This window comes from Lathamus discolor, chromosome W (genome assembly GCF_037157495.1).
Source record: "Lathamus discolor isolate bLatDis1 chromosome W, bLatDis1.hap1, whole genome shotgun sequence".
In the NCBI taxonomy this organism is placed as follows: domain Eukaryota; kingdom Metazoa; phylum Chordata; class Aves; order Psittaciformes; family Psittacidae; genus Lathamus; species Lathamus discolor.
Window position 1 is genome coordinate 28,348,029 of NC_088908.1, and position 24,205 is coordinate 28,372,233.

At 44.2% G+C, this 24,205-nt stretch overlaps 1 protein-coding gene across 8 annotated transcripts in view; it reads left to right on the forward strand.

Moving 5' to 3' along the window:
• The first annotated feature begins 876 nt into the window (after window positions 1–876).
• LOC136004198 (zinc finger protein 423-like) overlaps window positions 877–24,205 on the forward strand; it is a 394,537-nt gene continuing 371,208 nt past the window's right edge. For 5 of the 8 annotated variants that reach the window (XR_010608268.1, XM_065660484.1, XM_065660481.1 and 2 more), the window contains exon 1: window positions 1,537–2,048. Coding sequence is in view for 5 of the 8 variants with exons in the window: in XM_065660484.1 (XP_065516556.1) it covers window positions 2,009–2,048 (40 nt within the window). In the remaining 3 variants the exon portion in view is untranslated. The other 3 variants (XM_065660482.1, XM_065660486.1, XM_065660478.1) reach the window with 2 other exon arrangements.

Genomic DNA, 24,205 nt, shown 5'->3' on the forward strand with positions numbered 1-24,205 from the left:
AGACTGGAAAGCAGAGCCCTCACACATCCTAAATCCCACATCCCTGTGCCTGATGGGAGCATGGGTGGCTGGGCAGGGTGCTGCATCCTTCCCACTGCCCAGGGCCTAGACCAGGCATGCAGCTCTGGGTGCTTCTGCCAGGGCTGTTTCACAGGATCTTGGAAATCCCCACCCTGTATTTCTTCCACTGAAGACACCTTCTCTTCTGATGTCTGGATGTACAATCATCCACGCTCTCCTGGTAGCATAGGCCCACTTGTGCAGGGCAAAGGGTACCTATAAATGCAGTTCCCCATGTACCTATTCCTACATAGCAGTGAAGAGCGTGAGAAGCGAACAAGCCTTGACTAAGTGGGAGAAGGAACTCATTGAGCATTTGTCTTTAGTTTCATTCATAACTTGCACTTTCTAGAAGAAACCTTCCCAGCAGAGAGGCGCAGGCAACTCCAGCTCCTGCTAAATTTAACACGTTGGGAAAGGCAAAGGAAAGAAATCTTCCCTCTAGCTCTCTAGAAGCAGCCGAGTGGCGAGGGTGTGTGGGTGTGTAAAAAAACCCTGCAACTTCTCCCGCGACCGCTGAGCCACCCGCGGTCCGTACCGGGCCGTGAGCTGTCCCCAGTGCGGGCGCTCCACTTGCCTGCGCGGTGTCTGCGCGCTGCGGACCGGCCAATGAGTCAGCGTCGGCCAGGGTGGGGTGGGGAGTATGGGCGGCTGCGCACGATACCGCGCCACTCTGCGCCGCGGCAACGAGTCCGGTCCGCAGCTTTGCGGTCCGCGTTTTGCGGGCGGCCGCTCGCTGTATTTCCCGGACCGTCCATGGCTCGGTGCTGTTGGCTCTCCGTCTGATCGGCGCAGGCTGCGCGGGGCTCCCTACGGGATCAGAGCGCTCCCCCGTCGGGACTCCACTCCTCACATCCTCCTGCTGGGACTCAGCTACATTTACAGCCAAGCCTGGCTTTATTATGTGTGTCTGCACTGCAGCCCCATCAGCAAGATCAGGAGGAGGAAAAGGAGCCAGGACAAAGAAAAGAGAGGGAGGCTGGCGAGAGATAAAGAAAATAAAAACCCAGGGCAGCAGTAGCAGCAATGAAGGCAAGAGCGGTGCCACCTTCCAGCGAATAACCCATGGATGCAGCTAGCGGCCCCGGCATCGATGCAAAGAAGCACTTGCCTTGTTCCGCGAAGTGTGTGCGGCGAGCGCAGCCGGCCGCTGGGAGCCCACCCACCCGCCAGCCCAGCTCCACGCCCGCACCACGCCCGGCCGGCCGCCTCCCGAGGCCAGCCTAGAAAGGGACTCGCCGCCCTCCCCGGGCAGTGGTGGGGCGAGGAAGGGACAGAGGAGGTTGGACGGACGACCGACGGACGGACGGACGGACGGACGGACGGACGGACGGAGGATTTAGGAAAATCGCAGCAACAAAGTCGCATCCCCGGAGAGCCGGGGCTCGTCGTGGGCTGCGACACTGAGTTCTCCCTGGGCGCCCTCCCTCACCCCAGCGGCAGGGACTCTACGCAGGGCTCCGCGGTTTGGTGGGTTTTTCCTTTTTTTTTTTTTTTTTTTAATTTTTCTTTTATTTTATAATTCCGAAAGTGCGAGCCGGACTGAGAGCCGCAGGGCGCCTGCAAACTTTAAAAAGAACAAAGAGGCGGGTGGGGGCGAGGGCCTAACTCGCTTTGCGTCTCTAAAGTTTGCACATCTGAGGGGGGAGAAGGAAGGGTAAAAGCTCAAAGCAACAAAGGGAAAAGAAAAATTGCAACTGTGATTTTTATTCCCCTCCCCCCCGTGGAAGGTGCTCGAGGGGGTGGAAAGAGGAGTTGAACTTGCCGCATTGCAACAGGTAAAAGAAGTGAGAAAATTAAAAATCAAATAATCGATCCCGCTGCTGCCGCTTCGCCTCGCAAAGTTTGGAAGGGAGGGAAGAGGGGAAGAGAGAGAGAAAGCAGAGAGAGAAAGGGAAGGCAGGGGCGAGAGAAAGACAAAGAGAAGAACGAGCCCCTACGCCCGGACATGCCCAGGAGGAAGCAAGCCAAACCCCGCTCGGTGAAAGGTAAGACATCTTCCGCCAGCCCCAGGCAGCCGCCGCCGCCGCCTCGACGTGGCCAATCAGGGCCGATTCCCGATTTGTCTGGGATTGCAAATCCCCCTGGTACGGTCCGCTGGTGGTGGAGTTCCTCTCCGGAACAAGCGGATGTCCTGTGTGGGGAGTGTTCCTGTCGCTCAGTCTGGGGGGGGGGGGTATGAGTACCGCGGCACCGGCCGGTACTCGCTGGCGACACGTGTCGAGATGATTGCTGAAGGAAGCTGGTAGTATCGTTGAGGCGGGGAGAGAGGAAAGTTTGGCGGTGATGTTCGGGGACGGCGGCGCATCAGTGGGCTGGGGAAAGGGGGAATGGAGCCCACTCGTGTTTTAGCTAGTTAGCTCGGAATTAATGTTTCTTTATGATTGGGAATAAGAGCGCCGTCTGTTTCCTCCTGCTGTCCAATGTGCATAAGGGTGGTGAAAGAAGGGGAGAATTAAAACCGATTTGATAAATCGGGTTTGAAAACTTGCTTGGTCTTGAAGAAACAATAGCCAAATGTAGGAAAAGCTGCATGAATAAAGGTTAAACGTGAAACTTCACATATTCTTCACCATCCACAGCTAAAGAATGTTTAAAACCTCCTGCTTACCTCCGTAAGAAAACAGCTGTTGGTGAAACTTAAAGGGAGGGCTGAGACCAGCCCCTTGCCGTACCACCCGCCTTGCCAGCTTTTTGACTTTTAAGTGAAAGGGTGCGAGAGGGAAGGCGTGATTTCAGAAGCTTTTCGCTCCCAGCCAGGTTAGCTGGTGTGGGGTAAGATTTTATTGTCCTCTGAACAAAGCAGAAGTCATAAAGTCAGTGGTCTGGGGGCTTTGTTGTAGAAGCACAAAGGGATCATAACTTCAGATGGCAAAAAGATGAAACAAAAAGTGTTCATAATTAAATAACTTGGGGTGGGCAAAATTAGTGGACGGTTAATGGACCAGATAAAGTGCAAATTGAAACCCCACCCAGGGCCATTTTAGATTATTTGTGAAATATCCACTGTTTAGCAGATGATTGCGATGTAAATTGTATATACTTCAAATGTTTATGAAGTTTTTGTAAAGTCAGTCTTTCATCTTTATACCAAACCCTTAAACAAATTTTCCCCCAGACTAATGGTACAGTTCAACTTTGTGCTGTGGGGCAGGTTTGCCGCATGGCGGTGTGACCCTCTGCAATCCTGGACAACCTCTGCTAAAGGTGCTACTTCAGTAACTGGTAGATGAATGTTACAGTCTGTGGGCAGAAGAAAGGGTAGAGCTGGAGTTATTTCTAGGGGATGCTCTGAAATACAGTGTTTGAAACAAAAAGGATCGCAGTTTGAGAACAGCAGTGCAGGCCTTGAGTCATGACTTCCCTTGAGTGAGGGGATCATGTTTAGTGGCCAGGCCTCTGGAGTTTAAAATATTTTTCAGTGCTAAAGAAACATTCAGAAAATAGTTCTATGCTAGTGAAAACTGTTTGCTCTAGAAACCCAGTTAGTAAGCATTGACATCTCCTGCCATAATAACATTAAATATTTACTGTTTATCACTCAGTTGTTTTCTACCCTTTCAGGCAGCAGTATCTCTTGCAAATGGTTGATACTTCATAATGAAATTTTTATCCTAATTTTAATACAGAACTGATCACTATTTACAGGAGCATTTTTAAGAATCAAAGCAGGTAACTTACTGGCAAGTCATAGCTAAGAAACATTATCCCTGTAATGTAGAAATATCTAGGTCTTTGCAACAGTGAGCTGGGGGAAGCCCAGTTGTTAAAGATTCTAAATATTTCTGTAGACTTTAGGCACCAAAAAATGTGTTTTCAGCTTCAGCATAAACTGTCTGTAAATTACAGGTTTTAGCACGAGCTGACCAAACAGGGAATCTAAGGAATGAGCTGAATCTGGGTGAAATTTTGGATAATAGGAGGCAAGTCATTATGTATGCAGGATAAGTAATTTCTGCCTTTTTTTTTTTTTATATTCATCCATATCACCTACCTTTAGAAAGTCCGTCATATTCATTTTGTGGTCTAGGGAGCTGGCAACCCAGTAGATTGTCACAGTACGTTTCCATGGAAATAATTGAGATATAATAAAGGCACTCTGAGGTCACAGGTTTCCCAATTCAACTGAGAAGAAAACAAGCATAAATTATGTGGATATATGTGTAGCATTTGGGACTTAATAATTTACTGGTTTTGTCTTTGTATTTATTTCACTTTGCACAGCAACTTTACTATTTATTAACCACTACTGAGATTTGAGCATCCTTTTTCATTCATAGAATCAATGTGTGCCTGTGATGAAAGGGGCTATTCTGCATGCAAAAGGCATGTTGCCTGCATTAACTGGGAGCAATGCTGACTTTAAAGAAGTGACCAACTTTGGCAGAAGTACCAGATGTTGATAACTCTTAGGTACCATTACTTAAAATGAACCAGAACTGGATGCCAGCAAGGCTGCAGGACATGTGGCCCCTGTGCTGTATTATCAGGTCTCAGGTTCAAACGCCTGGCAGAAACTTGCAGTAATTCCTGCAGCTGTAACTCCAGCAGTAGACATGGACTTTCCCCTGATGTGGCATTTATGACTTGCAATACAGTATGCTGATTTATTTTGACCATTAGTTTGTGCACACTTGATATTAACCTCATGGCTGGTGGTTGGGGACAAATTTCTACTTGACTTAGAGGAAGGTTGTTTCAGATCAATGAGGATGGAGTGAAAGTAGGAGGGGTTGAGTCTTTGTCTTACAAAATACATGCTTCAGTGACAGTGTGGTGGTAGTGGTGATGGAGTAAAACGCTGGCCTGTTCTGAAGCTTTATTCCATATCACAGACAAAGCCTGTGAATGTAATTTTCCTCAGCACAGACTCTGCTTTTGCCCTGCTGCCAGTAACCTCATCTGCAGAGGGCTTTTCCAGTTACCTGTAAGGAAGAGTTGTACTTTGTGCATTAAAAACACATGGTTCTGAACCCCAGAATGTTATAAAAACTTGCCACAGACGTGAATTTGTCTGATTAATTTTATTTACAATTGATTAGTATTGAGAGGCAATAAGCAAGCAGCGCTGGGTGCGCCGGGGAGTCTCCGCTCCACCTACGACGCACACCTATTCCCAAAGATTCTGTCTTTTTATACTCTTTTGTATCTGGTATACGTGTCCTTTCACATACTGTAAAGTGTCCTTTTATGGTATGATCCGAGTCTGCGCCAGTCTGCTGCTAGAAGTCTTTATCTTCCTTCCTTGAAGATTGCTGAATCGAAGGTCTCAAATCTTCCTGTTTTGTGACTTCTACACAATAGGTGTCAAGCCTTGTTTACATTACCGGATATCTGCAGTTAGCATCCGGCTTAGCATCAGCATATCTATACGTCCGTGCTTGAGGTTACAACCTTGCTTAAGCATGTGTTAGTTTAAAGTTTATCTTGGTTAATACAGTTAAATGTAAAAATAAATTCAATAGTTTTCTAAGTTACTGACACGAATCACACCCACATTCCTCACAATTCCCCTATTTGTCTTTTTGTGACTTACTGATTCGTGTTTTATTTTCTAATTTGATAACTGCCTTTTGGGCTGCAGACAAAACCGGTATTGTCTCTGCCTTTAATACCATTAAGGAATGAGTTTTCCCGTCATATGCAGTCTCTGGGTCTAATGGTACAGCTGTGAATTGCATTTTTTGTACAATTGTATGTATTAATTTGGTAAAGCATGGAATTATACAAGGGATTATCAATAAGCCTCCAAATATTCCCAATATTACTATACCTATTTTTGTAATCCAATCTCCATTGAAGAATTGTCCCCAAGATCCTAATCCTCCAAAATTGACTCCATTCCAGGTTTGCACCGGAACATGGGCTACCTTCTTCATTTCTTTTAGTAGCTCGCTTATAGCTTTACCTTCATCATCTATTTCTAAACAACAGTTACTAAGATTAAATTTTCCACAGACTTCTCCTTCTTGAGCTAATAGATAATCAAGAGCTAAACGATTTTGATATATAGCGGTCCCCATTTTAGTATTCTGTTTTGCAATTAATCCTAATGCATTTCCAGTTTTGTTTACTACTATTTCTACTACAGCTTGTAATCTTATAATCCTATTCAACATATATATAGGAGTCCTGTATCCCCAGGACCCATCTTCGGCCCAAGTTGCCGGGTCATAATAAGAAATTATTCGTTCGGGTGGCCATTCATTATCTTTCCAGTTACCAATTTGTAGCTCTCTTTTATATTGCTTTTTTTTCTCTTAATTCATCAGTTTCTGTATATAACTGGACCCCCAAGCGTTCTCCTTGGCTAATAGGTATTAAAAAGAAACTAGGTCTGATCATTCCTAATACACATGATCCTGTCCAATTTTGGGGTAAAAATGCAAAGGCTATTTTACCACAGATCCAATAGTGTCCATCTGGAGCGGGCCAACCGTTTGGTATGTTAGTTCCATTGGTCCAGTTTTTGAATTGGTTATTCATTTCTATAGGATTTCCCCATCTTTCCCAGTCTTTCTTCATTCTGTTCCATATATAACCTCCTTCACAAAGTAAATTCCCTACTGGTTTTCCACCATTTTCTAAATTTTGCCAGCAACTTTTCCCGATTATACTTGTTTGCAAGATCCATTGTTGTTTCCTTTTGTTCCTTTTTTGATTTTTCCAAATTGCAGGATCACTTATATTACTTTCCATTGCCTCCCAGGGCCATCTGTCTCCCTGGTTAGTTCCTCCACAAACATAGCAGTTAGTTACACTTAGTGCTTTAGCTATATTTTCAGCAAGATTCACAAAAAGATTTTTAGTAACTGTGGGAATTTCATATTTGACTCCAGTTTCCATCTCATGATAAAATGAATTGAATAATAAGTGATGTTGTACTGACTCTCTAAATTTTTCTTTAATTATTATTTGTAAAACCACCCCTGGATCTTCTCCAGGTCCATAAATCGATAGTCCCATTTTTACTTCTTCTTGTTTCCATTGCTCTGGATTCCAGATAGTTAGATTGACAGGGTTACAAGAATGGGCTGTGCAGTTGGGAAAAGTTATTCCCTTTTTAATCTCTGCCCTCAATTGGGTTCCCCCACATTTTTGGGGCCATCCCCAGGTAGGAGTTGTACTCCAACAGGCACAACTCCATCCTGGGCCTGCACAATAGTGATAACTCCTGGCAATCTCGTCTATATCACTATGATAGCAATTAAAGGGTAATGATGATTTAGGTTTGGGACATATGTATTTCTCACTTCTGCTGTAATATTTTCTCCAATTCAAGTTTCCACAGTTGGAGTAATAGTCATCATCAATAGCGTCACAGGCATCAAAAGTCACCCATACAGGGTGACACCCATACAGGGTGACTTAGATTAGTTATTATTTGGCTTTCTGCTATCAGTCTTCCTTCTGCCGAGTTTGTTCTTATTTCTACCCAATATTGATAGGGGAATTCTTCTGGATTAAAACATACCGTTTTAGTTTTTCCTTCGTTACAAAGTTCATATTTAGTTTGATTATATACACAACTACCTACTTTCGTTCCTTTGCATTCATAAACAGTGTGATATACCAATGTCTTTGAAGTTATCCTCCCTCTTCTAGTTGTGGTTATACATTCACTACAGTTGCTATGGATACTTTCAAAAGCCGCGGCATTTCCTCGTATGGTTCCGATCAGAACCAACACCAAAAGAGGTCCGGTCAGGCTCATAATGCTCAGCGGTCACAGCCCCAGGGGTTGCAGCCCTCGGCAGACCTTTTTTCAGCTGCAGCACCGATTCCCTCCGGGCTTGCCCTCTCTGGTAACTTAAAGGTATATTCCCCGTCGGCTATAGCAACAATAGTGTTTGACCCACACTAATTGTTCCAGGGAGATAGTAATTTCACACCGAATGCAAAGGAACTTCTACTGATCTTTCAAATATTATTTATGGTTATTCCCTCAAATAATGATATATTTCAAACTGCTATAACACTTGGCTCTTAAATAATTATAACTATTTCTGCATGTCTCTCTTCAAGTTTGCAGGAGTCAATATGGATTCCCTCAGTTACTTGTTTAAGTCCTTTTGAGGGTCAGCTTGATGTCTCCGGGTTCAGTCACAACTTTCCATTCTTTTACGGGTCCTTTTACTCGTGACGCGTGTGTCCACCCTTTTTCCGCGGTTCTTATCGCCGTTTCTGGCATCCCGTAGGGACACACCGGACTGTAGATCTCTCGGCTCCGGTATCAACTAAAAACGTTATCTCTTCTCCCTGGGGGCCTATCTTTAAATTTATCAAGGGCTCGGATGGTGTTTTTGTCCCCAGGATGTATAGCCCCTGACACCCCTATTCTTCCTCTTCGAACATTTTCCCATCTCGCATCCGCTTCTTACAATTCCTCTTAAGGTGTCCTTTCTTACCACAATAATAACATTCCGGGATTTCCCCAGAAACAGTCTTAATTTCTTCCCTTCGTTTTGTCTGTTTTCTTTCTTGATACCCAAATCCTGAAGCCTTGGGTCTTGGTTTAGACTGTTCTTGTTTTTGAGTTTCTCGTATTGCTGCTACAAATATTTTTGCCTTTGCTTTCTGCTTTTCTTCATCCCTGCGTACGTAAATTTTCTGAGCCTCCCTTAACAATTCCTGGAGCCCACGATCTTGCCAATCATCTAGTTTTTCTAACTTCCTCCTAATATCTCCCCAGGATCGTGCCACAAATTGGGTTTTTAACAGGGCTTCCCCCACTGGGGAAGCTGGATCTACACCAGAATACATTTGTAATGTTTTTCTTAACCTTTCTAACCAGTCTGTAGGGGACTCATCTTTCTCCTGATGTTCACTAAAGGCTTTATTAATATTTTGTCCCCTCGGGACCGCATCCTTAATTCCTTGTATAATCATTCCTCTTAAATCTATCATATTTTGTCGGTCAGGGCCATTCTGATTATTCCAATTAGGATTTTGACTCGGCCACTTTTGTTCTCCGGGAGGACCTTGCTGATGTTGTCTCTCCCAATTTCGCATTCCAGCTTGTCTGATCATAGATCTCTCCTCTGCAGTAAATAGTATTCCCAGTATTGACTGTATTTCTTCCCAGGTATAAGTATTAGGACCTAGGAATTGGTCTAGGCGTTCAGAAACCCCTAAAGGGTCATCTAACAATCTGCCCATTTCCTTTTTAAAAGATCTTGTATCATTCGTGTTTAAAGGCACCGCCACAAATCCAATTCCTCCTGCTCCTCCTCCCATCGGAACCTCTCGGAGGGGTGCCAACGTTACTGTTTCTTCTACTTTCTCCGATTTTTCATTTTTCTTTGTTCTTACTTTGCTCCTAGTATGGGCAGAAGGGGGGGGAGGATGGGGGAGCCGACGGGACAGGGTCAGGTGAACTTGGAGGATTAGTATTCCTTTGTTCACCTTCCATGTTTTGTCCCTGATAAGGAGGTGGTAAGTGGTCTAATGGCTCCCAAGATGGTTTGTTTAGTTTGTCCCCTTTCACTTTCCTTTCTTTTAGGGGAAATAACGAGACCGTTACAGACGATCCCTTCCATAAGGCTGCATACTCACTCTCTTCCTGACTAAAAGGTTCTTTCCCATTTACATATAAATTTAAAGCCTGACATATCCAATCATCAAAAGACCCAAATATTGGCCAATACAAATGGTCGGGTCGGATTTCCTCTTTTGTCCATACTTCCATGCAGTAGTGGACCATTTTTTCCTTACTTTTTCCCTCCTGGGATGGCCAAGAGCCCCAGTATTTAAGCATTAACCCCAAGGGACTGTCTGGGGGTATATCTGGTAATTCGCTCCCTGTCTTATTCCTGGGACCTCTCCGTGGGCCCCGTTCTGGGTTAGAGTTACGACTCTTACTCTGACCCATTTCCCGCCGGGTGTATCTCCTTTCAATCAACCGCTACCACTTTTTCACTATCGCTTCTCTCCTTTAGCGGCCAAGTCCCTCGCGGGAGATTGGAAACGCGCTTAGAAGAGGTCCACACTCGCTTCACAAATCCGATATCCTGGCCCGTGCTTTACAGACCCAGGATGCTCAGTCTGTGTCTCAGTTACACCTATTATCATGCAATTACGCAACTTTGTTGCGTTTCAGTCATACATACACAAACATTCACTCTGTCTCTACACCAACCAGTTCCCTCAAGGATGCCTGGAATTACGGAGAGAGGAACACACCGGCCTTCCCACCCAACCGAACGATACTTACAGTCCGTTGTTCTCGTCCGGGTCTTCGTGCACAAGAATTATGGGTATTTTATACTGGAGTTTTCCGGGAGCTCGATTTCCTTGGTTATTGCCTCTCTGTTCGTTGATCTCTTGAGACTACCCGAGACTACAACTCCCGAGCCACAATTTGTGGGGGCGCCCCTCGTAAGAGCTACAGTCCCAAGCAGCCACACAGAGATCACGTCGGGGTCACCAATTTTGTTATAAGAACTTGCCACAGACGTGAATTTGTCTGATTAATTTTATTTACAATTGATTAGTATTGAGAGGCAATAAGCAAGCAGCGCTGGGTGCGCCGGGGAGTCTCCGCTCCACCTATGACGCACACCTATTCCCAAAGATTCTGTCTTTTTATACTCTTTTGTATCTGGTATACGTGTCCTTTCACATATTGTAAAGTGTCCTTTTATGGTATGATCCGAGTCTGCGCCAGTCTGCTGCTAGAAGTCTTTATCTTCCTTCCTTGAAGATTGCTGAATCGAAGGTCTCAAATCTTCCTGTTTTGTGACTTCTACACAATAGGTGTCAAGCCTTGTTTACATTACCGGATATCTGCAGTTAGCATCAGGCTTAGCATCAGCATATCTATACGTCCGTGCTTGAGGTTACAACCTTGCATAAGCATGTGTTAGTTTAAAGTTTATCTTGGTTAATACAGTTAAATGCAAAAATAAATTCAATAGTTTTCTAAGTTACTGACACGAATCACACCCACATTCCTCACAAGAACACAGTTGTGGACATTAAAACGTTGTGTGTCCTTCATTACAAGTGATGTCAACACCAATGTCCTTAAAAGTTTGCTGTGTGCTGCCAGCTCCCAGGAGCACCCAGCCAGTCATGGGGGCTGGGGAAGGTGGGTGTTTATCATTCCTATTGATCAGACTGGAGGTTCTCATGCTACAACTTGGGGCCTTTGGAAGCTGTTCTGGAAAGTGAAGTGCTGAGATGCCGGTAACAGTAACGCATAGGTTTCCAACTCCATGTAAATGCAATTGAGGAATTACTCCACTGCAGTATGTGGGGACTGGGCTGGTGTTGGCACAAGGTTTTAAGCATCAGATGCACTTTGGCTGCTGAATTTGGCAGTTCTGTAAATTGCTGTCAGCTTGCCAAGGGTATTTTGTGCATAAATGTGCTAGTTGGTAATCAAACTGTTTTGCAAAAGAATGAGCAATTAAGCCTAGATTTGTTATCCTACTTGAAGTTGCAGAATTGCTGTTATTTTTCTGCTTTTAGTTGGCAAAAATGCTGATAGAAACTTTTGATTCACACCCTACCTGCCTCATTTGTGTTAGTCAAGAAGAGAAAAGTGGGGTTGGTCGCTACTATGTTATCTGCAAAGTAAATAAAAATACTGCTGAGTTTGCTGAGTTCCAATTAGTTGATTGCTATGAATTATTTTCTTTAAAGGAATGCTGTTACCTATCTGCTCATACAAAATTTTGATTTTTGAATGTCTTGTGAAAAGCATTCTCTTTGTCTTTTGATGTCAAGAATAAAAGTGCGATGGTAATATCCCTTTGAAAGCTATTGTATTGTCAGCTCTGTCTGACAGCAGGAGGCCCTCCTAGTGTTATAGATTAGCACTGTGAAAACACTGACATTTTCTTTTTTATATAGCTGTTGTTCTGCTTTCTAAGTCAATTATACAATGTCAGAGCTCAGTTAGAGAGTTGACTGTGGAAGTAATAATGTTTTTCATACTTGTCTTAAAGATATAGTTTTCTTTTTTTCCCAGTTGATAGAGAAGAACCTGCAAGTACTGGAACAGTGCATTCTACAAATTAAATTTTGACAAGTATAATCATAATTGCCAAATACAATTATCTGTTAATTTTACAGTTCATTCAAGTTTCAGTGGAATCTTATTGATACAGTGAAAGCAACAGCTAAAATTGATAAAACTCATATCAAATAAGATGATGCTCTTGATTGTTCTTTATCAAGTGCAGGTTTTGGGGGATTAGGAATAATTGGAGATGTTGGTGTTTCATTGTGGGGCTGGTGTCCTGAGAATGTTTGAATCTGTGCAGTATTCCGAGTGCTGCCTTCAGGGATTAGCCTGTAGTGTTTAATTTCTGCCTGTGTATTTTGCTACAAGCCTAGCAGCGTTCTCCCCTGAACTCTTTTAAGTCCCGTTTTCCTGCCTTTCCCTCCCTCTGGTATGCCTTCCTTTCTGGCCACAGATTAGGCAACAGAAGGACCAATTTGCAGAGCTTGTAAATGCCACTTGTTAATCATATGCAGTGCAATTATTAATTTTTTTTTCTTTCCCCCCTTGGATGCATTAAGTAAACTTTTTAGCTTTCTATGTAACTGAAATTTGCCCTTTTGTTACCCAGGCATGAATTATTTTTGAAATGTCATTACCTGCCCTGTTGTGAGGTTTCTTTCTTCTGTTCATTCTAAATAAATAAAACATACTGTTGTTTGCCAGCCTTGTGAAGTGAATTACCTGCCTGAAGGCTTGTGCTGGTGTCAGCCAGGCTCCTTGCAGTAGAGCCATTGAGTAACACATTTACTTTTAGATTTTAATTTCAAAAGGCTCAGTTTGTGCAGTGTGAATGGTGAATGCTTTACAGGACTTTCAAGAGCTGAACGGACAGTAAAGGACTTATTGCTCTCACAGGAGTGGCAAATAAAAATGTAAGGCAGCCTTTGTGGTAGAGGAGTGTTTCCTTTGCTGGATAAGGGCCACTCAGGAGACCTGAAGGGCTCGCTTGGGTATGCTGGGGGTGAAATAATCTCAGTCATGGCTTTATTTAAACCCACCCTACCTGCATGTTCTCCTGGGCAACTTCTGGTGGGGTTGATCTTGGCTCTCTGTAGCATCGCCCATAGTCGTGTTCTCCTTGAGTTTGGGACTGATAGCGAAGGCTGCTTCAGAAGTGTAACAGTTGGAGTTTCTTTACACAGAAGTTATTTCCAGTTCATATTAGAAAAAAGTAAACAATGCATTTGGCTTTTAAAGCAAAGCACAGAGAAAGGTCCCTGCTTGTAGAGAAACAGTTTGTTTAAGCCTCTGATAGCACTACAGAGAACATGTTGCTCACTAGTGAAATCCTATTATGAATAAAAGTACAAGAGTTAACAGGTTGCTGTGCTGTAGTCTCTGTTGGCTCCTGCTAGGCTCTGGAGATTTGGTGAAATGTAGCCTAATTCTGCTTTCCAAATATTAATAACAAAAAATTACACAGAGGGCAAAAAGACAAGTCCTTAATATGCATATCCTGGGAAAATCTTTAACCAGTATTTTTACCCTCTCCAGTCCCAAGGCTAATCAAAATCCCTTTGTTTCCACATCTACCATTAAAACATATTCCTCTCTTGGCTGTCTGCTGACTATACAAGTTTAACCATTACAATTGATCAGACTTGCAAAAGCTGTTACTGAATTTAGGTAGCATTTACCTATAGACACTTTACAAATAAGAGTGAGGCTCCAGGCAACCTGTAACAGGACTGGTACTTAAATTAGCAGCTCTTCTCATTTCTTGATGGTCCTCACCTGGCTGAGAAGAGGTTTTTCTGAGTTACCATTGAGGCAGGTTAGCCAAGCTTCTACCAGGTGATGATTGCTGGAACTGGCTTCACATGGTGGTGGGCTGAGTGGTGATGAAGGTAATGTTGATAGTGACAGACTTGCTTTGCTCTTTGAAAAGGGAGTGTTGTAGAGATGAAATCTTTTTCTGGGTGAGCATTTAGGACTTTCTTTTGCAGTTTCTGGGGTGGGTGCAGTTATCTCTTGGTACTAATTTGGCTTTGATTGGATGTTTAAGTGTTAAGTTCAGGCTTCCTGAATGAATCTGCTGGAGAATTAATAGTGTTAATTGAGATTCCTGTTGATATTAGAGAACTGTAAGTAGCCCTAGGCTTATGGGGTGAAATCTATGTCTTGGTGGTGGTGCTTCTTACTGACTTTAGTGGTAATGGGGCTTTATTCTTATTTCTTGCATTGCAATTGAAAGAACAAGAGAAGCAAAGAGATTTGATGGAAATAGTCACTTGGCATCCAAAGCTGCAGAGGGTATCTTCTGCTGGCTCTGTGAGATTGCACTGGGAAGATTCAAAGTGCAGAGGATGCTGTGGTGCTTTGGGAGTTCCCTGATGGCACTGCAGGAAACCCAGGAGGCCTGGATTATGTTTAACATCTGTTAACTTAAGCAGGTACAGATTCACATGAGCAAAATTGACTGTGATTCTGCATCCTGTCCCCAAAATTAGAAAACTAAAAGGAGGTAGAGAAAACACATGGTAGGAGGATGAACTTAATGCTCGGAGAATTAGAAAGTCTGTTGCTGGCATTTGAACATGGAGGGTATGTGATGATTGGATGCAAAGTTTTGGTACAGAGGTTTACTTACCTGGAGCTGCATCTGTATTATTTTTAACTTTTAGTTTAAGACTGAGAGACAGAGCAGATCTGAAAAGCAACTCCATGGAAAAAGGTATGATTAAGTATAAGCGGAAAAGAGTGCACTAGAAATGTAAAATGCCTAAACAAGGTAGCTTTTCTGCTCTTACGTAATCATAGAATCGTTTAGGCTGGAAAAGACATTTAAGATCATTGAGTCCAACCATTAACCCAGCACTGCCAAGTCTACCACTAAGTCATGTCCCTAAGTGCCACATCTACACGTTTTAAATACCTCCAGGAATGATGACTCAGCAACTTCCTTGGGCAGCCTGTTCCGGTGTTTGACAACAGTGACAGTGCTTTCCTGTCTGGAGGAGTTTATTTGTTGTGGTTTATAGTTTGTTTGTTTTCCCTGTTCAATATAGTGAAATTTGAGGACAATTGTGATTGCAGTCATTATTCTGGAAGTTTCCACTTTTTTCTGATCATGGCAGCATCTGAACTTTGCCTGTGAGGGCTCCTAATTGATCAGGGTTTTGGAGGGATAGGAGGTCAGGGAGGTAACTGGCAAAAGTAGGCTTTCAACACTTAGGTGAATGCGTGCAAATACATATCATATGGTGCAAGTTCACATGTATATGAAAGAGGAAGGTCTAGCAGGACAGGTAGTATCTTTTGTTAGACCGACTAACATGGTTGCAAAATGCAAGGAAGCTTTTCTGATGCACAAGCCTGCATCCCATTCTGAAAAAAGCAGCAGCCTTCTGGCTGTTTTGCTTGATGTGTAAATGCAGCTTTACTTTAATTCACTTATTTAAGCTCTTACTCAAATGCCTCTTGCTTCATTAGATTACTCACATGAGTAATGATAGATTGGATTATATAGTAATGCCAAGCTTCTATATTATTTATTGCTGAATTCTGTGGATGTGTTTCAGTCGGGTAATTTGCTTGCGGCCTCCTTTATTTCTAGGAAAATGGCATGCCTTGCCCTTCATAATTTCTTTGCTTTTACTGACCAGACTGTTCCCCCAGAGAGCATGTGAGACATGGCAGAGTATTGAAAATACTGGGATGGAGAATTAGAGAAGGAGGGCTGTGTGTGAATTGCACCTTATTTATGTTTATGCTAGGTTTGTATGGTGTAAATGATGTTTTTCTGACAGTGATACCTTGCAGGGAATGTAGTAGGCAACTCTGGGTAAGAGAGTTGTTGGCTTGAGATAATTTTTTTTTTTTTTTTTATAGATAAGGTAGTACTTTGAGCATTCTTTAGGAGTATGGTACAATATATTATTAGCCATTTAAAAATGAAACTGAGTGTTTGCCTTCAGATTTTGTAGTCTCGCCTAATGCACATGAAATGAAGGAATCGAATCAGCAGACTTATACAAGGGTGTTTTCTTTTCTAATTTCTTTCCTGCTTGATGAGGTGAGATTTGTTTTAAAGCTCCCATTTGGTTTATTTTGTTTACTAATTTTGGTGCATAAACATTCGACAGAGAGCTTCTGTTTTTATTCTTCTTGATATAAGTAAATTCAGTAATGAATCCAGTAATGAATCTGAGTGTAAAGGTGAGGGTCTGGAGTAAAAAAAAGAAAACCCAAAACCAAACCAGAAACATAAACCCAAAGCAACTCCTAGGAAATGCTTGGCAGAGTTGTGGTGTAACTGGCTTCCAGCACACGGAGGGATGCTGTGGGCAGGAGCTGTCTGGCCCTGGGTACAGAGCCCTGCCTGCAGAGCTGCCGGGCTGCACAGCTGGGTGTCCCTGGCTGCAGTGGGAGCTGGTGCTCCAGAGATGTGGGGGGACAAATCTCCCGTCCCTGTCAGAAAGATGCCGCTTCAGTGGCGGGGGGGCTGCTTATAGCATGCAGGCAGGTCTCCCATGAGCAGGATTTGCTGGATGCTGACATACACCAGGAATTTTCCCAAAGACCAAATGCATATTTTCATAAAGAGCCATCTCAGCTATGATTTTTCTTCCTTGCCAGTGGGTCTGTATTCAAAATGTGTCTTCAAAGGAAATGCATAGAAAAATGAGCTTTTAATTTGTCACCTGCTGCCAAACCATCCTGTTCTCCTTGAGATGCCAAGTTGTAAATGAGGTTTTTGTATCCCCACGCATGGCCATCCAAGGAATATTCTATGTATTGTAGCTGTCAGTGGCACAGCTGAAGACATTGGACCAGTGGCTTAAAACCTGCTGCTGTCTGATTGGCATGATCAAAGCCAATGCAGTGCAAAACCTGGGCAAACAAAAAGGTAGAAAAACTGTTGTCTCCAGAGGCTTGGGAGGCCTGGCTGCCTCCAGAGCAGGGGCTGCTGGAAGCTTTCTGTCCAGCAGTGTTGAGGAAAAAGGAAGCAAAATTGTTTTCTTTGTGCAGTCATTCAGAGTGCAGTTGGAAAACCTTCCTTTAACCTTTTTAAAAAAATGCAGTATTGGTTCTACAGATCATTATTTTTGAGAATAATGATTTGTCTGGCCATGTGTCCTAAGGTGTCTTCCACTGTGTGTATTTGTTCTGAGCACAGGGGACAGCAGGTATCCCAGCTGACAAATATAGCTTGTCTCCTATCAAACCTCAAACCACATAATGGAAGCTTATCTTGAGGTGAAATCAAGAACTATGATTTGTACTCTATGGACAGATGATGGTGGTTTGAAGGAAAACTAGTCCAACTGTGGTACCATAAGGGAAACTGTCTGTTCCCAGTGCCCCTCTGCCTAGGAGAGCAGCCACTGCTGTTATTGCTGCCCTGGCCATGTGGAGAAATGACTGTCATTGAAGCAAATCCTCAAATCTGTTGTGGAGTGAAGGATGCAGAACCACCCAAGTACAGCCTGAAGAAGTTCACTGAAAGTGATGAATAGACTCAAGTTGCACAACTGGTTGGTGTGCTCTCATGTTCTTGTGAGAATCATATGTTCCAGTGGAGGTGTGATCTGCAGAGAGTTCTGTGGTGTCCTGCTGTGGTGCTGGGTGCTGTTCCTCATCCCTCTCTGGATGGGGATCCCAGCTGAGCCAGCAGCCGTACTTCAAAAGCAATGCAAAGCAGAGAGAGTTCATTCGTTCATGTTGCAGGAAGAAGGAAAGCACCCAGAGAATCGGAGTTTGGCCATCATCTTTCACTGTTCCTGTGCCTATAGAAGTTGCTGGCAGCAGCCTTGTATGAGGCAGCATTGCTGGGAGAACAGTTTTCTTCTCTACTCTAACTTGGTGGGAATATTGCTACTAAGAAATTTAAATAACAAATCTCCCATTTTCTTGAGGTACATATTCTACTTCTAGCTTGCACCGTAGGCTGTGTCACCATGGGGTATGTGTTACCAAGCAGGTGCTCTTACTAACCCTGGCACCTGATCCTTTGGCAGGTGCTGGTCTGTCTCCCATACTTGGATGACAGGAGAGATGATGGTAAATCCCAGCTCTTTTTGCTACTGTATATGGGCTCTTTTCTTATGGGTGAAGTTTGACTATGGTTGACTTCAGTACTGCTGTGTCCTGTAACCTCATGCATAGGCTGGCTCTGTTGCCAAGATCACCTGGCATCCTTGGGCCCTCCAGGCTGGTGGCCAGCCTGGCTTTTAGTGTTGTGGCAGTGGTTTGTGCTTGTTTGCATTTTTATTTATGTTATTTCTGGTGTGGCAAATTTTGATGGCTTTCCCTGCTGGGAAGGACTATCACTTCTCCCCACATCTCCTTATTTTTAGTCATAGGAAGTAAAAGACGTGACTGTTTGCCAAGAAGAAAATAAAACAACAAATAAACCCCCTGAAGCAACCACAACATTGTACCTTTCCTTGCTCTTAAAAAATAATAATAATAAAAAATTCCTTGTAAGTTTTAGCTACTGATGTAGGGATGTGTGTTGTTTGGGTTTTTTTTTTTGGGGGGGGGGTGTTGGGTTTTTTGATTTTTTTTTTTTTTTTTTTTTAGTAGAAGCTTTTGTGATTCAGTGTTAAGCAGACAGCACATCCAAGAATAAAATGGGGGGGGTGGGGGGCGTTTCCATCTGTGCTTTTCTAGTTATTAATCTTGTTCAGGTTTGGGGAAAACATTGTGGTGTGAAAATATAAAGAAATGTCTTGGGAAATAAATGACATCTTTAAATAGCTTGTGTTGTAGCATTGGTTTGGCTGCAGTCTGGGCTCTTAAACAACCTTACTTTAAAATAATATAAAACTTAAAGCTTTTTTTTTTTTTTTTTTTTTTTTTTAAGCATTTTGTGTCTCTTTTGCAGTACCTAACACATATTGTCTGCTCTGCTGTTAACTCCCAGATACAGAATTCCTAAGTTTCGGCTAATAGAAAATTTGGAGGATTCTTCATTATCCGAACCTCTTGAGAAATAACAAATATGTTCCAGTATAAGTGGTATAGTATAACAGGGAGTCACACTGGCAGTTTGCGGGAAAGTGTTTTTCCTGTAGTTATGAAAACCATACTGATAAGCGGATTGACTCCACAACTCATTGAAGTTGTAAAGTAGGTACGCTTTATTTAGCGCTGAGGTACATGGGGATCGCTCCTCCAAAGAATGCACACCCAGGGTCGTTTTTCCTTTACATTTATTCCCTTAAGGCATACATATGCATTAGATTACTGATACGCCTATACATATTGAATATCTGTCCCCGCTTCGTATTATAATGAGCTAGAAGGTCCTTTGTGCCTGCGCAGTGCCCCCCTCTGGTCATGGGCAGGGGTCTCAAGATGAAGTAAATGAGTCTTCCTCCTGTGGGCAGGGGTCTTCAAGATGAAGTAAATGAGTCTTCCTCTTCTTAAACTTTTCACCTTTTAATCTTCGCGCATGGCTTTAGGGTTTGGTCGGTATCTCAGCCATAAATCATCTGCTTCTCCCCCTTGTCAATAGACCCAGACACTCGCATTTCTTTGTCAATAGTTGCTTATCAGTAGAACCAGGCCTCTGTCTCCTCCCCTTATCAGTAGTCTGTGCCTTGTTCTGTTTAGTAAGCATGATAGGTGTTTACAACAGACAATACTTTTGTTTAAGCAAGGAATTCTTCTAACTCTCTTATACAATCCCCTGTATTGTTCCCTTGTATATTTATTAAGGCTGTATCTATATAACTATTAAAATCCCCAAAACTGAAACCTTTAGGATTACTCATATACTTACAGTTAAGCACATGCCTAAAGGTAGATCTATTCCATATGACATTTTTGACTTGTGTTTGAGTCCTACCTTGAGAATTATAAAATCTTAGAATAATTAGGGTTGAAAAGGACAATAAGATCATCAAGTTCCAACCCCCTTGCCATGGGCAGGGACACCTCCCACTAAACCATCCCACCCAAGGCTTTGTCCAACCTGGTCTTGAACACTGCCAGGGATGGAGCATTCACAACTTCCTCGGGCAACCTGTTCCAGTGCCTCACCACCCTTACAGTAAAGAACTTCTTCCTTATATTTAATCTTAACTTCCCCTGTATGAGTTTGAACCCATTACCCCTTGTCCTATCACTGCAGTCCCTAATGAATAGTCCCTCCCCAGCATCCCTATAGGCCCCACTGAGGTACTGGAAGGCTGCTATTAGGTCTCCACACAGCCTTCTCTTCTCCAGGCTGAACAGCCCCAACTTTCTCAGCCTCTCTTCATACAGGAGGTGCTCCAGTCCCCTGATCATCCTTGTGGCCCTTCTCTGGACTTGTTCCAACAGTTCCATGTCCTTTTTATGTTGAGGACACCAGAACTGAACACAATACTCCAGGTGAGGTCTCACAAGAGCAGAGTAGAGAGGCAGGATCACCTCCTTCGACCTGCTGGTCACGCTCCTTTTGATGCAGCCCAGGATATGGTTGGCTTTCTGGCCTGTGAGTGCACACTGAAGCCGTCTCATGTTCATTTTCTCATCAACCAGCACCCCCAAGTTCTTCTCCACAGGGCTGCTCTGAATCTCTTCTTTGCCCAACCTGTAGCTGTGCCTGGGATTGCTCTGACCCAGGTGTAGGACCTTGCACTTGTCATGGTTGAACTTCATAAGGCTGGTATCAGCCCACCTCACAAGCATGTTGCGGTCCCTCTGGATGGCATCCCTTCCCTCTAGCGTATCAAATGAACCACACAGCTTGGTGTCATCAGCAACCTTGCTGAGGGCACACTCAATCCCACTGTCCATGTCACTAACAGAGATGTTGAACATGACACCAGAACTGCACACAGTACTCCAAGTGAGGTCTCACAAGAGCAGAATAGAGGAGCAGAATCAGCTCCTTTGTCCTGCTGGTCACACTCCTTTTGATGCAGCTCAGGATACGATTGGCTTTCTGGGCTGTGAGTGCACACTGAGGCTGGCTCATGTGAAGTTTCTCATTGACCAACACACCCAATTTCCTCTCTGCAGGGCTGCTCTGAATCTCTTCTTTGCCCAACCTGTAGCTGTGTCTGGGATTGCCCTGACCCAGGTGTAGGACCCTGTAATTTCTTAATGCAAATGGTGGACGTACCAACTAGGAGAGCAGCGCTGCTAGATTTAGTACTCGCCAACAAGGAGGGTTTGGTCGAAGTGGTGACGGTCAATGGCAGCCTTGGCTGCAGTGACCATGAGATGGTGGAGTTTAGGATCCTGTGTGGGAGGAATAGAATATCTAGCAAAGCCACAGTTCTGGATTTCCGAAGGGCCAACTTTGGCCTCTTCAGTCAACTGCTAAGGGAAGTCTCATGGGAAAGTGTACTAGGCGGTAAAGGGGCTCAAGATAGTTGGTTAGCATTCAAGGACCGCTTCTTCCAAGCTCAGGATCGGAGCGTCCCAATGAGTAGGAAATCAAGTAAGGGATCTAGGAGACCGGCGTGGTTAAACAAGGAGCTGCTGGGCAAACTCAAGTGGAAAAGGAGAATCTATGGATTATGGAAGGAGGGGCTGGCCGCTTGGGAGGAATATAGGACAGTTGTTAGAGGATGTAGGGAGGCAATTAGGACAGCTAAGGCCTCCTTGGAACTCAATCTTGCTAGTCGGGTTAAAGACAATAGAAAGGGCTTCTTCAAATACATAGCAAATAAAACTAACACAAGAGGCAATATAGGCCCACTGCTGAACGAAGTGGGTACCCTGGAGACAGAGGATATAAAGAAGGCAGAGGTGCTGAATGCCTTCTTTGCCTCTGTCTTTACTCCTGCAGACTCTCCCCGAGGGCCCCGGATTTCTATAGCCCCAGAAGGAGTCAGGACAAAGGAGGAGTTTGCTTTGGTAGATGAGGATTGGGTTAGGGATCAGCTATGCAAACTGGACATCTGTAAATCGATGGGTCCAGATGGAATGCACCCACGGGTGCTGAGGGAGCTGGCGGAGGTCATTGCTAGGCCACTTTCCATCATCTTTGGTAAGTCGTGGGAAACGGGCGAGGTGCCTGAGGATTGGCGGATGGCAAAGGTCACACCAATCTATAAGAAGGGCAAGAAGGAGGACCCGGGTAATTATAGACCGGTCAGCCTTACCTCCATCCCTGGAAAGATGATGGAACAACTTATTCATCACTAGGCATATCAAGGATGAGGGGGTCATTAAGAACAGCCAACATGGTTTTATGAGGGGGAAGTCATGTATGACCAACCTTATAGCCTTCTATGAGGAAGTGACTAGGTGGAGGGATGATGGTAGAGCGGTAGATGTAGTTTTTCTTGATTTCAGTAAGGCATTTGATACTGTCTCCCACAGCATCCTCATAGATAAGCTAAAGAAGTGTGGGCTTGACGATCAAGTAGTGAGGTGGATCGAGAACTGGTTGAAAGGAAGAAGGCAGAGAGTTGTGGTCAATGGCGCAGAATCTTGCTGGAGGTCTGTGACTAGTGGAGTTCCTCAGGGGTCGGTGCTGGGACCGGTGCTGTTTAATATTTTCATCAATGACCTGGATGAGGGAACTGAGTGCACCCTCAGCAAGTTTGCTGATGACACAAAACTGGGAGGAGTGGCTGACACACCAGAGGACTGTGCTGCCATTCAGCGAGACCTGGACAGGCTGGAGAGTTGGGCGGGGAGAAACTTGATGAAATTTAACAAGGGCAAGTGTAGAGTCTTGCATCTGGGGAAGAACAACCCCATGTACCAGTACAGGTTGGGGGTTAACCTGCTGGAAAGTAGCGAAGGGGAAAGGGACCTGGGGGTCCTAGTGGATAGGAGGATGACCATGAGCCAGCAATGTGCTCTTGTGGCCAAGAAGGCAAATGGCATCTTAGGGTGCATTAGAAAGGGAGTGGTTAGTAGGTCAAGAGAGGTTCTCCTCCCCCTCTACTCAGCCTTGGTGAGGCCGCATCTGGAATATTGCGTCCAGTTCTGGGCCCCTCTGTTCAAGAAGGACAGGGAATTGCTTGAAGGAGTCCAGCGCAGAGCCACAAAGATGATTAAGGGAGTGGAACATCTCCCTTATGAGGAGAGGCTGAGGGAGCTGGGTCTCTTTAGCTTGGAGAAGAGGAGACTGAGGGGTGACCTCATCAATGTTTACAAATATGTAAAGGGTAGGTGTCAGGATGATGGAGCTAGGCTTTTTTCAGTGATATCCAGTGATAGGACAAGGGGCAATGGGTGTAAACTGGAGCATAGGAAGTTCCACGTTAACATCAGGAAGAACTTCTTTACTGTAAGAGTGACAGAGCACTGGAACAGGTTGCCCAGGGGGGTTGTGGAGTCTCCTACACTGGAGATATTCAAGGCCCGCCTGGACAAGTTCCTGTGTGATGTACTGTAGGTTACCCTGCTCTTGCAGGGGGGTTGGACTAGATGATCTTTTGAGGTCCCTTCCAACCCTTGGGATTCTGTGATTCTGTGATTCTGTACTTTGCGTTGTTGATCTTCATGGGGTTGGCATCTGCCCACCTCACAAGTGTGTCAAGGTCCCTCTGGATAGCATTCCTTCTCTCCAGCATATCAACTGAAACACGCAGCTTGGTGTCATCAGCAAACTTGCTGAGGGACACCACTCATTGCTGGCCTCCAACTGGACAGTGAGCCATTATCTGCAATTCGTCACATGCAGCCATTGATTCGGAGAAAAGTCCAGGAACAAACTTGCCAACAGAGTTTTCAAGCTGACAAGCAGGTATTCTTTATTGTGGCACCGGGAGGCACAGGGGATAGCTCCTCCTAATGTGTGTCCCCGTGTTGCTACACAAGCCATCCTTATATAGTCCCTGGGCATACATACATTACATAATTTTCCAGAAAGTTCCTCGCATGCGTACAGAGTTGTGGTGGTGGTCTCTGGGGGTCGTTTACTTCTTCCAGCAATCTTCATCACTTCTGGCAACTTTTGAAGCACGCGCAGTAGATGCTCATACCAGTTTAATTGGTTCGTTAGCACCAGAGACATAATAATCCTCCTGTCCTTCTACTCATCAATTAGTTTAACTGTAGCCCATCCTGGACACCTGCCATTCCCAGATACTCCTTATCCCTGTGTCCTGTTTTTCTTAAAACTATATGTCAACTCTAATGATTTATCTTGTACAAGAATTCTCAGTATGTTCTCTAGCTGCACTCTTTTTTCCTCTATGTATCATGCACCTCAGTAATTTTCCATTGCTACTGTTA